A 15,982-nucleotide genomic window follows, 5' to 3' on the forward strand; every position below is an offset into this window, starting at 1 on the left:
TTTATATCAATAAACTCTGCCTGTGTCTATTTGGGTCTCTCTCAGGAATCTCCTTTAAGGTAAATCTCTACAAGTCGCACTGAGATGAAGTGAAAGACTAGCGACAATTCACACCTTATGTAGGCTGACCAGGAGCTGAGTTCTGACATCACACAAAACAAACCGTTCAAGCCTAGTACAAGCCTAGAAATGATAACTAGCGCAGGGCGTCCATGTTTGAGCAATTTGTGTACACTATGACATCAATATGACAACATCACCATGACTGCAGAGATCCACATAGAAGCCATGCCGATCGGTGTGAGACCTTACACACACTCTCAGTAGGCCCCGCAGGAAGAAGTTCTGTCCCAATTATTATTATTTCTTGCGCAAGCAGAGCGGCGCAAGTACTGTTTTCGGCTGCTTATGTTGGTTGGTGACACCCTCGGCCAATCAGGAACACCCTCGGCCATCAGCTAGCGCCCCTCAAAAATGATGATGCCAAAAGGGAGACCAATAAGGCACTGCAAATCAGCATTTTGACAGGACTCCTGTCCTTTTACTGAAAAAACACTGATTATAGAACTTGTCAGCAATACACGTTTTGTTTTAAGCAAATAATAAAATATAAAGTAACAGCACCGTAAATAGTATAGACTACTTAATCCATTGACCAAAGAGTGTTCTCTCTGCTGTTTTCACACATTTTGCACAGTGTGTTCATGACATAAGAAGTCCACTGATGGCTGCAACACAGTTGCTAATGCAAGAGTTTACAGTTTACAGAATGTGAACTTATTGTTTTGTTTATACATACAGTATAATAATATTACATATAATCATCATTTCAGAGGGTCTCCCCAGGATGCCATAATTATGATCCATGATAAAACCCTGTCATCTACACATGTATCCACTAGAGGTCAGTACAAAGCAGAGTTTAGAGGAAACTCAGAGCATAAGGTAGGCAGTGGTGGAAAGTAACTTACTGTACAATTTTGAGTTATTTGTACTGCACTTGAGTATTTCCAATTTCCAGTACTTTTACTTCTACTCCACTACATCTCAGAGGTAAATATCTGACTTTTACTCCACTACGTTTATGTTAAAAGTTTAGCTACTAGTTATTTTGTAGATCTTTACAAAATTATTGTAATTATTACAAAATATATATTAACCACCGCCCTATATACATTTCGGCCATTTTAAAATAGCCGATCTACAAGCTCACAATGTGTTGCATCGCGCATTGTGAGCTTGTTTTTCTAAAGATTTTTAGACATTTGAAAACTTGTGAAATTGGAGATTCTGCATAATGAGTTCCAGACTCTTGTAACGGAGTAGTTCTGTATTGCTGTATTGATACTTTAAGTAAAACATTTGAGTAGGCTACTTGTTCCACCACTGAGGCTATAAGCTACCTCTTCTGCATTCTGTCATGTCTCTAATTAATATGTTGTCATGTCATTCTGTCATGTCTCTAATTAATAAGTTGTCATGTCATTCTGTCATGTCTCTAATTAATAAGTTGCTGATATGATGTTCATTCTGTCATGTCTCTAATTAATATGTTGTCATGTCATTCTGTCATGTCTCTAATTAATATGTTGTCATGTCATTCTGTCATGTCTCTAATTAATAAGTTGTCATGTCATTCTGTCATGTCTCTAATTAATAAGTTGCTGATATGATGTTCATTCTGTCATGTCTCTAATTAATATGTTGTCATGTCATTCTGTCATGTCTCTAATTAATATGTTGTCATGTCATTCTGTCATGTCTCTAATTAATATGTTGTCATGTCATTCTGTCATGTCTCTAATTAATAAGTTGCTGATATGATGTTCATTCTGTCATGTCTCTAATTAATAAGTTGCTGATATGATGTTCATTCTGTCATGTCTCTAATTAATATGTTGTCATGTCATTCTGTCATGTCTCTAATTAATATGTTGTCATGTCATTCTGTTATGTCTCTAATTAATATGTTGTCATGTCATTCTGTCATGTCTCTAATTAATAAGTTGCTGATATGATGTTCATTCTGTCATGTCTCTAATTAATATGTTGTCATGTCATTCTGTCATGTCTCTAATTAATATGTTGTCATGTCATTCTGTCATGTCTCTAATTAATATGTTGTCATGTCATTCTGTCATGTCTCTAATTAATAAGTTGCTGATATGATGTTCATTCTGTCATGTCTCTAATTAATATGTTGTCATGTCATTCTGTCATGTCTCTAATTAATATGTTGTCATGTCATTCTGTCATGTCTCTAATTAATATGTTGTCATGTCATTCTGTCATGTCTCTAATTAATAAGTTGCTGATATGATGTTCATTCTGTCATGTCTCTAATTAATATGTTGTCATGTCATTCTGTCATGTCTCTAATTAATATGTTGTCATGTCATTCTGTCATGTCTCTAATTAATATGTTGTCATGTCATTCTGTCATGTCTCTAATTAATAAGTTGCTGATATGATGTTCATTCTGTCATGTCTCTAATTAATAAGTTGTCATGTCATTCTGTCATGTCTCTAATTAATAAGTTGCTGATATGATGTTCATTCTGTCATGTCTCTAATTAATAAGTTGCTGATATGATGTTCAAGGAAGTCTTTAAGCACTTAAAGGGCCACTTCAGCCCTTTTACAACCAGATCTTATTTTAATGATGTTTGGGTGACAAGAAACACTTTCCTGGGGGGTTTTATGTGAGTAATATGTGTTTTTAGATATTTTAGTATTTCAAAGTGTCTGGTCTCACTTCCTTCCTGGACTATAATTACCATAATGCTGTCTTACTGAGACAACATGATCGAGTGCCATGGATGGTCATAAATAGCCAAAAGAGCAGATCTACAAGCCCAGGCCACAACGCACCTCGGTGCAAATAACGTTTTGTCCTTCTTTGATGAATTGAACATTGTGGACCCTATTGGAAACAAGTGTAATGCTTAATTGGGTCGTCCACTCACAGTTAACAGCCTTTGTATTGAGTTTGTGCTTGAAATGTACTGTAATTCTGCAAACTGTTTTTCAATCAATCAATCAATCAATCAATCCTATTCACAGTTGTACACAGTTCATTCAGCAAGTGAGCTGCCTGCTCAACATTCTGGGGCGCCATGATGATGATGTAAGAAATGGTCCCCAGACAGTAGCCTATGAAGCAAGCAGTAATATCCAATTCTGAGCCTTATATCATTGTTCTTCCTGAAACTTTTCAGGGTCTTTCTAGTCCATTGTAATTTGTCTTTGTGGCACTGAGCCACCAGGCCTTTGTACGTCCTGCAGCCTTGCTGACACATGTATTATGTATATTCAAAAGCTTCATGCTCGTGCGTGTGCGTGTGCGTGCTTGTGCGTGTGCGTGTGTGTGTAGATTGAGGATCAAAGCTTACAGGATGTTCCTTCAAAATGAGGGATGAAAGTACTAATGGTTTCAGATGAGAGACAGAGCACTCTGCTGCGCTCAGGCACCGTGTGTGTGTGTGTGCGTGTGCGTGTGCGTGTGTGTGTGTGTGTGTGTGTGTGTGTTGCCTTTAGCCATATGAGACATGATCAGCAATCAGTATTTCCCTCATTACGCTTTCATCAGTAGGCTATAGTGTATAAAATAGTAACCTTACAGCATATTGGCTTGGAGAGGAAGCCTGTTCTCTCATTAATTGATTACCCATCTACAACCTATTCTGTGTGTCTATTGACATTTGGGCTTGAAGCAAAATACGTCTAATTACTATGTGATTCCCAAATGAGTGATTGGCTGTTTAATCTACCATTCTGTTGTGTTAGATTTTCTGGTTTTTAAACAGCTGGTGGATGGAAATTACGCTAGTGCGTGTCTTCAACTTCTTTTGTATAGCGTCGGTAAAATCGTTTCCGTTTTTGTGTTGGAGTTGAAGCCGCCCAGTTCCACCAGCTGTTTAGAAACCCGGAAGAGATGCCTGCTCTAGGCGTTTTTTGACGCGACAGTCTGCCTGCGCTATTTGCTGTCACCTACCGGTATATTATAGTTATGGGCCGTCCGAATTGCCGCCCACACAGCACACCTCAGGGGTTTTATGATACACGTGCCAAGTTTGAAACCGAGCGGTTTTTTTGACCTGAGATCAGATTCTAAAAATGTCTTCTACATCCTGACAGTTTTCTGAAAAAGCTACGTTGTCAGTTGTTCTTCGGTTTTTCAAAAATAGCAGACCTACAAGCTCGTAGCGCGCCACTCGGTCGCGCGCTATGAGCTTGTAGATCTGCTATTTTTCAATAGCTAAAGCATAACATAATGCTAACACCAAAAGGGGTTCCCGCCCAAAATGGGTTCCCACGATTTTGTAACCCCATAATTTTCCAGTGTCAATTATCTAATGTAATCCTGGGCTTTATACTCCCTCTGCCAACCTGGGGAGAGCAACGAACTGACTTCATACTTCCTTCACTGCATGAGGAGTCCGCTTCTTTTCACCTGACAGGGGAGTTTCCAGTTCCTTTCCCCTCCATCAGGCGCTCCGGCTGGCCAGGGGGGGGGGGGGGGGGGGGGGGGGGCAGTTTACTGAGTCTGCATGTTTTTTGTGAGGGTACCTGCCCTAGGGGACACGGGGAGAACATGCAAACACACAGAAAGGCCCTTTCGCCAACCCCACCTAGGGTATGGTCAGACTCTTTGTTGTTAAATTACCGTATAACATAGATAACAGACATCATTTAGTGCTTTAGCGCACATCATTTTCTAATATCCGCTTAATTCTTTTCCAAAACGGAACCGAATAATCTCAGTTAAAGACCGATAAATCCTTTCCAGGCATGGTGGCTTTTAAAGCCAATTAGAATGCAGTGTTGTGTCCTGTGCATGCTGCAGAATGAAGCTGTCTCATATGACTATTAGGCGTTCCTACTATAAGTGATCGATAGCTCTATCCAACTTAATCCCTGATCAACTGGGGCTGCATATATATGCACTGCATGCACATTATGTTTATACTGTAGGCCTATGTCTCTCTCTCTTTCTCTCTCTCTCTGTAATCCTCTCTGTGACAGTCTGTGGTGTTGCATGAGTGATCAGGATTCTCTCACACGCACACTCTCTCACACACACACACACACACACACACACACACAGGGAGAGAGAGAGAGAGAGAGAGAGAGACTCTTGCCAAGTCCTAGCTGTCTCTCTTCTCACTTCAGTTATCTCGTCAGCCTCAGCAGCCCACATCGCTTCCAGCTGGGTATAGGGGGGCGGGGGGGAGCCGGGCAAACACACGCTCCCTCAGTCCTCTCCTTCATTCTCCCTGCATTCCTCCAGAGAAGGATTTTAACTGCAGAGCTGTTGAGAAATGTAGGACTTTCAAATGGCAATAATTTATGACACTTAATTGTACGGTTTTTTTCTCCCCTTCTTTAAAAAATGGCTTTGCAGTAAGATGAGTAGACTAACAAGTTGTTTATTGTTGGTGCAAGTAGTTGTATGATTTGGGAACATCATGGCCCTACAAACAAACAATTCCAGCGTGGTGGGCGCATTCCTGGACTATGTTCTGGACAAAGCGAACATCTCTTTAAACGCCAGCCTGGAAGAAGAAGTCAATTCCACCACCTGTAGCAACGGATCTGTCAACCCGAGATCTTCATCTGCACGCCAGAAAGGTACTTTCGCGGTTTCGCCTAAACTCCAGCACTATTCTCTTCTATTCTAACCTATTCCGATTCTTAATCGCTTTACACAGCCGCCGCAACAGCTGTCTTAATTAGCCTATAATTAACAGAATGGTTTGGCCGTGCCCTTGGCTTGTGCTTGAACTAAACATGAAGACTAATAACGCTAGATCAATTATAATGCTGTTTTGGCTCTAGCTCAGCTGAGCTATAGCCTACATTGTTAGAGAAATAATTCAATGTTAAGGTACAAGTTACAACAAAAATTGCCCTTTTGAGATAAATTAAGTGTTTGCCAAAAAGAGGCTATATTAAGCTACAATTGCCAATACCCCAGGCCAATACATATCCTTTCCTGCAGAAACTAATCATCTTCTCAATTGATAACAAAAGTAAACATTAACAGTTGACTGCAGTGCTTAATAATGTAATATGAATACTTGCTTTTACTTTTAGACTACATGGCAAAACTGTAGGAAAATACAGTGTAAATTCCTACAAGAACCAGTAGAATGAGCCAAGGTTATTGTTTGCAGTGCACATACAGGGAATTGATTATTCAAACTCAAGTCGTTTCTGCATCTGTCTTGTTAACGAGACAGAATGGGTGGGTTTCACAGTGACTGCAACAATGTTCTTCTGTAGTCCATGCAAACTGGGAGGGAGCCTATTAGGATGGAAATATCTCAGAATCAATCAGAATCAGACTTTATTGTCACATATTACAATAGCCCGTCTCCGGACCCCCGGGTTGAGCTCCTTTGGACCTACCGCGTCCAAAGGAGCTCAACCCGGGGGGTCCGGAGACGGGCTAATATTACAAGTAACATGGGTGCAATTCTTGGTTGTACATAAAGTGCATAGTACATGACTAATCTACATGTATGCATATAAATAATTTAGTATAGTGATGTAGCCTACGTGTATATATGGAGTACTAAAACAGACTTCAGTCTGTGCAGTGTCACCAGTCCTAGTTCTTGTTCAGCAAGTAGAAACTGTTCAAGAGTCTGGAGGTGCTGCTCTTGATGCTCATGTAACGTTTTCCCGGCCGTGGGCGCAGCCTACTTAATATCTTTGATTGCTTTACATTGTTTTATGGCTATTTTTGAGTATTGAAATTATTAGGCTCTACACATCACCCACTTCTTCCTTGCGTTTTAATTATGCAGAATGGAGCTGACAGGTCCATGCATACAGATTCTTCTGTGATCTATGATCCCTATAGGCTATTGATTTGCACGAATATATGTTTGTGAATTTTTGCCCTGTTAAAAAAAGACCTACACCTCTCTGGAGGCTATAGCCTACTGATTCCCCAAGATTCAGAATCTAATTGGCTGATGCTCTCTCTCTCTCTCTCTCACACACACACACACACACACACACACACGTTTTGCATGTGGTCAAACACTTGAATAGAGACAGGATATATTTTACATTCAACTTGTCCAAATCAGTGCAATGAAACGGTAAACTTCACTGGGAATTTAATTATAATAGCTATAAATAAAATGACACAAATGGAGTAATTTCTAAATTCTCAATCTAAAGTATCTTTTTTGGCATTATGTTCTCTTTAAAAAAAAAAAAAGTCTAAATTGCCTGATGGAATTGGCCTCAGGTCTGTTATCCTGTTATAGCTGAAATCCTTCAGCTGTTATATACGTTTTTCTTATTCCAGTTGTTGGACTTTGATGTCAAAACAGGCCCCAGAAATAATGTACTCCATTTAATTGTGTGTCAAAACAATGGCATGGAAAGGAATGGCATATGCTTCAGTGCTATGAAAGGAATGGCATATGCTTCAGTGCTGAAGCCATGCTTCAGTGCTATGAAAGGAATGGCATATGGAGACAGTGCTATGGCAACTGGCGGCTTAGCCTCCGACTGTTGCCTTGTGCCTTCCATCAGAGGATAGGGAAATGAGGTCTACATGTGGGCGACAGTCCAGCTATTGCTCGGCTCACTGCTGCGGCGGTATAGAGGAATTCTCAAATCTTCCCCCACTAAATAATTTACAGGCATTCACACAACCTTCACTCGTGCATTTCCTTTATTGACCATATATACTGTAATGTGGTGGTATAGTCTTCCATTGCGTAACATTGGCAGTGGACTCCATGCTTCTATAGCGGTATACCTTGAGGGCAATGGAATCAACCATGAGACCACAAACTATTACTCATTCAACCTCTTTATTGGCCCTTTTCAGACGTGTGTAGTACGCCTGTAAACTCCAGATGTAACCAAATGGATCAATTTTTTGTTGAGTGGTGCAACCACTCCTATAGACAGCTATGTGTGTCCCTGGGTCTGTCCCTGCCTCCCTGGGTCTGTCTGTCCCTGGGTCTGTCTGTCCAAGCACAAAATTAAGCGTTTGTTCACCACCAAGTGTCACTGTTGCACAGCCTAACACACAGACACACACAGGCCAGGGAGGAGGGCTTGTGCAGTACAGTACAGTACAGTACAGTACAGTACAGTACAGTACAGTACAGTACAGTACAGTACAGTACATAAAGCACAAGTACAGTACAGCACCACTCACTTCAGACGGGTCTGATTTATTTTTTTGTTACATTTGTAACTGTTACAAAATGGACTAAATTAACACTGAGGATTGTACTGCATAGTGTGACGGTGAAGTCACACACACACACACACACACACACACACACACACACACACACACACACACACACACACACACACACACACACACACACACAGTGCTTGGCAGCAGAGCAGAATAATTCAATTAGTAGTTCTCTTTCTCACCCGCTTCCCCAGTGGACCCATAGCCTATATTTATTTATTTGCAGATGTTCCTCCAGGCCAGATAGTGTAAGTAATTAAGCACTGTTTTGTTGCCATGATATGTCACTCTCACTGTTGCCAGGCCAAACAAGGGGGAGAAATTACGGTAGCACAGTACCAAGGTCCTTCAGTTGGTAGGGGCCTCACTGTTCAAATGTTTTCACACACCTGAATAAGAACATCTCTGTGATAGCACTATAGACTTCACTCCCGATGTTCTGCCGTAGTCTGAAGACTCGCCTCTCCCCCGGCCCCTAGTACTGTACCCCTTCCTGCTGTAGTCTGAAGACTCGCCTCTCCCCCGGCCCCTAGCACTGTACCCCTTCCTGCTGTAGTCTGAAGACTCGCCTCTCCCCCGGCCCCTAGCACTGTACCCCTTCCTGCTGTAGTCTGAAGACTCGCCTCTCCCCCGGCCCCTAGCACTGTACCCCTTCCTGCTGTAGTCTGAAGACTCGCCTCTCCCCCGGCCCCTAGCACTGTACCCCTTCCTGCTGTAGTCTGAAGACTCTCCTCTCCCCCGGCCCCTAGCACTGTACCCCTTCCTGCTGTAGTCTGAAGACTCTCCTCTCCCCCGGCCCCTAGCACTGTACCCCTTCCTGCTGTAGTCTGAAGACTCGCCTCTCCCCCGGCCCCTAGCACTGTACCCCTTCCTGCTGTAGTCTGAAGACTCGCCTCTCCCCCGGCCCCTAGCACTGTACCCCTTCCTGCTGTAGTCTGAAGACTCGCCTCTCCCCCGGCCCCTAGCACTGTACCCCTTCCTGCTGTAGTCTGAAGACTCGCCTCTCCCCCGGCCCCTAGCACTGTACCCCTTCCTGCTGTAGTCTGAAGACTCTCCTCTCCCCCGGCCCCTAGTACTGTACCCCTTCCTGCTGTAGTCTGAAGACTCGCCTCTCCCCCGGCCCCTAGCACTGTACCCCTTCCTGCTGTAGTCTGAAGACTCGCCTCTCCCCCGGCCCCTAGCACTGTACCCCTTCCTGCTGTAGTCTGAAGACTCGCCTCTCCCCCGGCCCCTAGCACTGTACCCCTTCCTGCTGTAGTCTGAAGACTCTCCTCTCCCCCGGCCCCTAGCACTGTACCCCTTCCTGCTGTAGTCTGAAGACTCGCCTCTCCCCCGGCCCCTAGCACTGTACCCCTTCCTGCTGTAGTCTGAAGACTCGCCTCTCCCCCGGCCCCTAGCACTGTACCCCTTCCTGCTGTAGTCTGAAGACTCTCCTCTCCCCCGGCCCCTAGCACTGTACCCCTTCCTGCTGTAGTCTGAAGACTCTCCTCTCCCCCGGCCCCTAGCACTGTACCCCTTCCTGCTGTAGTCTGAAGACTCGCCTCTCCCCCGGCCCCTAGCACTGTACCCCTTCCTGCTGTAGTCTGAAGACTCTCCTCTCCCCCGGCCCCTAGCACTGTACCCCTTCCTGCTGTAGTCTGAAGACTCGCCTCTCCCCCGGCCCCTAGCACTGTACCCCTTCCTGCTGTAGTCTGAAGACTCGCCTCTCCCCCGGCCCCTAGCACTGTACCCCTTCCTGCTGTAGTCTGAAGACTCGCCTCTCCCCCGGCCCCTAGCACTGTACCCCTTCCTGCTGTAGTCTGAAGACTCTCCTCTCCCCCGGCCCCTAGCACTGTACCCCTTCCTGCTGTAGTCTGAAGACTCGCCTCTCCCCCGGCCCCTAGCACTGTACCCCTTCCTGCTGTAGTCTGAAGACTCGCCTCTCCCCCGGCCCCTAGCACTGTACCCCTTCCTGCTGTAGTCTGAAGACTCTCCTCTCCCCCGGCCCCTAGCACTGTACCCCTTCCTGCTGTAGTCTGAAGACTCGCCTCTCCCCCGGCCCCTAGCACTGTACCCCTTCCTGCTGTAGTCTGAAGACTCGCCTCTCCCCCGGCCCCTAGCACTGTACCCCTTCCTGCTGTAGTCTGAAGACTCTCCTCTCCCCCGGCCCCTAGCACTGTACCCCTTCCTGCTGTAGTCTGAAGACTCTCCTCTCCCCCGGCCCCTAGCACTGTACCCCTTCCTGCTGTAGTCTGAAGACTCGCCTCTCCCCCGGCCCCTAGCACTGTACCCCTTCCTGCTGTAGTCTGAAGACTCTCCTCTCCCCCGGCCCCTAGCACTGTACCCCTTCCTGCTGTAGTCTGAAGACTCGCCTCTCCCCCGGCCCCTAGCACTGTACCCCTTCCTGCTGTAGTCTGAAGACTCGCCTCTCCCCCGGCCCCTAGCACTGTACCCCTTCCTGCTGTAGTCTGAAGACTCTCCTCTCCCCCGGCCCCTAGCACTGTACCCCTTCCTGCTGTAGTCTGAAGACTCGCCTCTCCCCCGGCCCCTAGCACTGTACCCCTTCCTGCTGTAGTCTGAAGACTCTCCTCTCCCCCGGCCCCTAGCACTGTACCCCTTCCTGCTGTAGTCTGAAGACTCGCCTCTCCCCCGGCCCCTAGCACTGTACCCCTTCCTGCTGTAGTCTGAAGACTCGCCTCTCCCCCGGCCCCTAGCACTGTACCCCTTCCTGCTGTAGTCTGAAGACTCGCCTCTCCCCCGGCCCCTAGCACTGTACCCCTTCCTGCTGTAGTCTGAAGACTCGCCTCTCCCCCGGCCCCTAGCACTGTACCCCTTCCTGCTGTAGTCTGAAGACTCGCCTCTCCCCCGGCCCCTAGCACTGTACCCCTTCCTGCCACCTTCTGACTCGATTGATGCTAAGTGACTGATCAAGATTACCATGATTCAGGTTGTCTCGTAATTAAGAAATCTTGTCTTTCAGCACGTGTATTTGGTTGTGGGTTTCATGCATTCACTACTTCTCATGCCCAGGTCAACCAAAGTGCTGTACAGATTTAACCCATTTTGACCTGAGATCAGATTCTAAAATTTGTTTTTTTCGAAAATAGCAGACCTACAAGCTCGTAGCGCGCCACTCGGTGGCGCGCTATGAGCTTGTAGATCTGCTATTTTCAATAGCTAAAGCATAACATAATGCTAACACCAAAAGTGGTTCCCGCCCAAAATGGTTAAAAACAGATGCACTATAAACAGACTGGGGTGTAAGAACCTGGCTACAGTCCCCAGTGCAGGTATTTTGTTTAATTTGTTTGATTAAAAAATCACACTTGTGTGAAGTGAGGGGTGCTCTTATCATCCGTGCTCAGCCATTTCTGTGGTACAGACACACAGTCACACAAATCTGGGCATACTGTATATCTTTTTATAAAGATTTAAAAAAATATGCATGCATCGATCGACTGGGCAGCTCTGATATGTATGGGCAAAGTGTTTCAGCGCCTCGGGGCAGCCGCCGCAAAGGCCTGGGCATCCCTGGGTTTTCGCCTGGTCCTTGGCACCTCCAGCGGCAGCTGGCTGGTCGACCTCAAGGCCCTGGTTGGAAAAGAGATCCTCAAGGGAGACGGGGGAGCCAACCCATTTCGGAATTTGAAAACAAACATTAAAATCTTAAAATCAATTCGAGAGCGGACAGGGAGCCAGCGGAGCGTGGCCAAGGCTGGATTGATGTGCTCTAGCTTCTTTTTTTTCCAGTGAGGAGACGGGCAGCGGCATTCTGGATCAGCTGCAAGAGCCTAAGCAGCGATTGATCGATGCCGACATACAGCGAGTTACAGTAATCTGATCTCGATGGAATGAATGCGTGGATAACCCTCTCGAGGTCATTCTGAGAGCGAGGATAACCCTCTCGAGGTCATTCTGAGAGCGAGGATAACCCTCTCGAGGTCATTCTGAGAGCGAGGATAACCCTCTCGAGGTCATTCTGAGAGCGAGGATAACCCTCTCGAGGTCATTCTGAGAGTGAGGATAACCCTCTCGAGGTCATTCTGAGAGTGAGGATAACCCTCTCGAGGTCATTCTGAGAGTGAGGATAACCCTCTCGAGGTCATTCTGAGAGTGAGGATAACCCTCTCGAGGTCATTCTGAGAGCGAGGATAACCCTCTCGAGGTCATTCTGAGAGCGAGGATAACCCTCTCGAGGTCATTCTGAGAGCGAGGATAACCCTCTCGAGGTCATTCTGAGAGCGAGGATAACCCTCTCCAGGTAATTCTGAGAGTGATAAGGAGGATAACCCTCTGGAGGTCATTCTGAGAGTGATAAGGAGGATAACCCTCTGGAGGTCATTCTGAGAGTGATAAGGAGGATAACCCTCTCGAGGTCATTCTGAGAGTGATAAGGAGGATAACCCTCTGGAGGTCATTCTGAGAGTGATAAGGAGGATAACCCTCTCGAGGTCATTCTGAGAGTGATAAGGAGGATAACCCTCGAGGTCATTCTGAGAGTGAGAAGAGGATAACCCTCTCGAGGTCATTCTGAGAGTGATAAGGAGGATAACCCTCTCGAGGTCATTCTGAGAGTGAGAAGAGGATAACCCTCTCGAGGTCATTCTGAGAGTGATAAGGAGGATAACCCTCTCGAGGTCATTCTGAGAGTGATAAGGCTTGATCTTGGCTAAAAGTCTAAGCAGGTGAAAGAAGATGGTTTTGACAACAGACTTGAAGGCTGCATGAAAATTGACACCAATGTTTGTTTGGGGTTTTTTTTCTTTTTACAGATGAGTGAGTATTGGAGCTAAAGGTACCTAGGATGACAGGGGGAGCCGGGAGGGATGGGAGAGTCATGGCCAGAAATTGATTTCTGCCGTTATGTTTTCTATTATATTTTTCAGTCCACTTGTTTTTTCTCTTTTTTTGGGGAGATAATAATAATAATAATGAATTGCAATGGCGCTTTTCTATGCACTACGTGCCTACTCAAAGCGCTTACAATGGTTAATTCATTCATACATTGGGAGGTGAAGCGGCGAACAGTCGACGCCAGCGTCCTCACTTCCCACATTCACACACCAATGGTGGCAAGCTCACACCGACCGACTCATTGGAGGCAATGTAGGGTTCAGTGTCAGGAGCCGGGACAGGAGGAGCCGGGATTCGAACCGCCGACCCATGGATCATTGGACGACCTGCTCTACCTCCTGAGCCACAGCCGCCCTAGCACCAGAGGGGGCCTTTCATACCACCGGTGGTACGCGTACCACAGGTTGTGATCCACTGCTTTAGGCCCAAACCGCACCAATGATTTGCCATGCAACTCCTTTCAACCAAATGGTCACGAGTAGTTGCATGTAGTTGCATGCAACCATTATCCCCAATGGCAGTTGCAAAGAGTTTCATTGGTGTGACATGTCCTTAAAACGGGTTGGTTGCAAGTAGTTGCGACTAGTTGTTATAGTTTAGCTATAGAAAAGCTGAGCTCATAGTGCCGCGCTATGAGCTCATAAGCTTGTAGATCTGCTATTTTTCTATAGATAAGCTTGTAGATCTGCTATTTGTTTTTAATTGTGAAAATGTGGCGCAAAAAATTGTTTTAACTCAAATATTTGCTTCTGGGCGGTGCCTGTAAAACACATTTTCAGATGGGGGTCCGCGGCCAGATACAGATAATTCTGGGGGTCCTTGACATGAAATAGTTAGAGAACCACTGATATAGAAACATATTTTCAGAAAACTGTTTGTAGCATCGTTCTCAGGTCTACATGGGGCTGGAGTGTCCTCTTCTCAGGGGGGACCTCAGTGTCCTCAGTGTCCTCTTCTCAGGGGGGACCTCAGTGACCTCAGTGTCCTCTTCTCAGGGGGGACCTCAGTGTCCTCTTCCCAGGGGGACCTCAGTGACCTCAGTGTCCTCTTCTCAGGGGGACCTCAGTGCAACTGCTGCCATGGTTTATAGATTTTATAGTCATAATAATTATTGGAGCAATATGTTGCCTGGAATTTCTCATTAGTCCCACATCTCCACAGTCCACGGATGGGAGATGAATTCTTCAGTCCTTGATTACTAGGTAGCACAACTCATCAGACTCAAAAATAGCTTTTTGTTGATCCGCTGAATTGAAGAGAATTGTTTACTTTCGGGAGGAAAGAGACAGAAAAGAGAAGACCGGGAAGATGTATACCAGGGGTGGCACACATTTATGACGTGAGATCTACTTTAAAAATGACCATCTCAACAAGATCTACCCACTGAAAAAATAAGTGTACCATTGCTGAAAATATTTTAAATATATAATGTACCTGGGGGGGCTTTGGAATAGGGAGGGGGGAGAAATTATGACAGGCAGTTTCTGTATTTAACTTAAACGCCCAATGCATTCTCAATGGCAATAGCACAAACCAACCATCCAGCCACTCTACCCCCTGAGCCACCGCCGCCCTGTTTTGGTTTGGTTTTTACTATAGTTTATGACAGAATGGAGAGAGAAAACTAAATTCATTGACAAAGTACATTTGGAATTTGTCACCCATCCTACACACCCTATATACCATAGTCTGAGACTCTTAATTTGAACAGCTGTGACTCTAGGCTAGTTTAATCATAATTACGTGGTCAATTATGTGAGTTTTCTTTCCTTGCTGCCTACAGTGATTCTCCATTTGTATATTCTTTCTCACCGTGGAACTATTTTCTGTATTTCTATTTTAATGAAGATGTAATCATGTTACTTGCATTATGCATTATTCCAGGTTCTATGTTCGATGTACCATTTTATATTCAGTGCTCATCATACATTATTCCATGTTTCATGCACAATTTAATGTTCCATGCGCCACCATTCCATGTTACATCATCACTAACTAATAATCATATTCGATGGAGCATGGTCCATATGCTCAATGCCATGTTCCTCGCTATTATTTTACTTTCGAGACGGAAATACCTCTTAAGTTTATTGTCTGAGTGCTATGTGTGTGATTCTCCAGATCTTACCATTCATACTTTACTGTCACTCTTCACTCCAAGTTGCTCTGTGTGAGAGCGTCATCACAGTGACTGAAATATGAAAAGGAAAAAAGAACATTGTCATCACTAACACTGTATACTGTATCTAATGCATAAAGTAACCTTATGTAATATGTGTCGGTCAGCAGAACCATCACCATCTTTCATATAGTGCACATCACATTACTACTGTATAATCAGGTTTGTCCTTGGAGTAGGAGTCAGCGTTTTGGACTACCGTGTTATGAGATGAAGCCTCTACTGTATTGTTGGTCCACCATGCGAGCCCAAGCTGTTGCCATTCAGGCTGATGCGTCGTGGCACTTCGCTGAGCTCACAGTGTCAGGATAATCCAGAGCATTCATTTGACTTGGATTTATTTTATTTTTTTTACTGAGTGCGCGCCTGAGATGAGTTGTCCCCGAAGCAGATCTCATATCCGTTAAATGAAGCAGCTCGGTTCACTCCTCAGAGACGGGCCACTGGCCTATAGGGCTCTGATGGAGACGGAGAGAGACAGAGAGAGAGAGAGAGAGAGAGAGAGAGACAGAGAGAGAGACACAGAGACAGGTCACTGGCCTATAGGGCTCTGATGGAGACGGAGAGAGAGACAGAGAGAGAGTCACAGAGACAGAGACAGCCACTGGCCTATAGGGCTCTGATGGAGACGGAGAGAGAGGACAGAGAGAGAGTCACAGAGACAGAGACAGGCCACTGGCCTATAGGGCTCTGATAGAGAGAGAGAGAGAGAGAGAGAGAGAGAGAGAGAG

At 45.4% G+C, this 15,982-nt stretch overlaps 1 protein-coding gene across 1 annotated transcript in view; it reads left to right on the plus strand.

Annotated features, from left to right (window-relative positions):
- Nucleotides 1-5,193: 5,193 nt before the first annotated feature.
- cckbra (cholecystokinin B receptor a) overlaps nt 5,194-15,982 on the plus strand; it is a gene marked incomplete at its 3' end in the record, with an annotated part of 67,744 nt that continues 56,955 nt past the window's right edge. The window contains exon 1 of the mRNA XM_079495325.1: nt 5,194-5,631. Coding sequence (XP_079351451.1) covers nt 5,469-5,631 — 163 coding nt within the window. The 5' untranslated portion in view covers nt 5,194-5,468. The remainder of the gene's footprint in view (nt 5,632-15,982) is intronic.

Source organism: Electrona antarctica (assembly GCF_951216825.1).
Source record: "Electrona antarctica genome assembly, chromosome: 24".
Taxonomy (NCBI): Eukaryota; Metazoa; Chordata; class Actinopteri; order Myctophiformes; family Myctophidae; genus Electrona; species Electrona antarctica.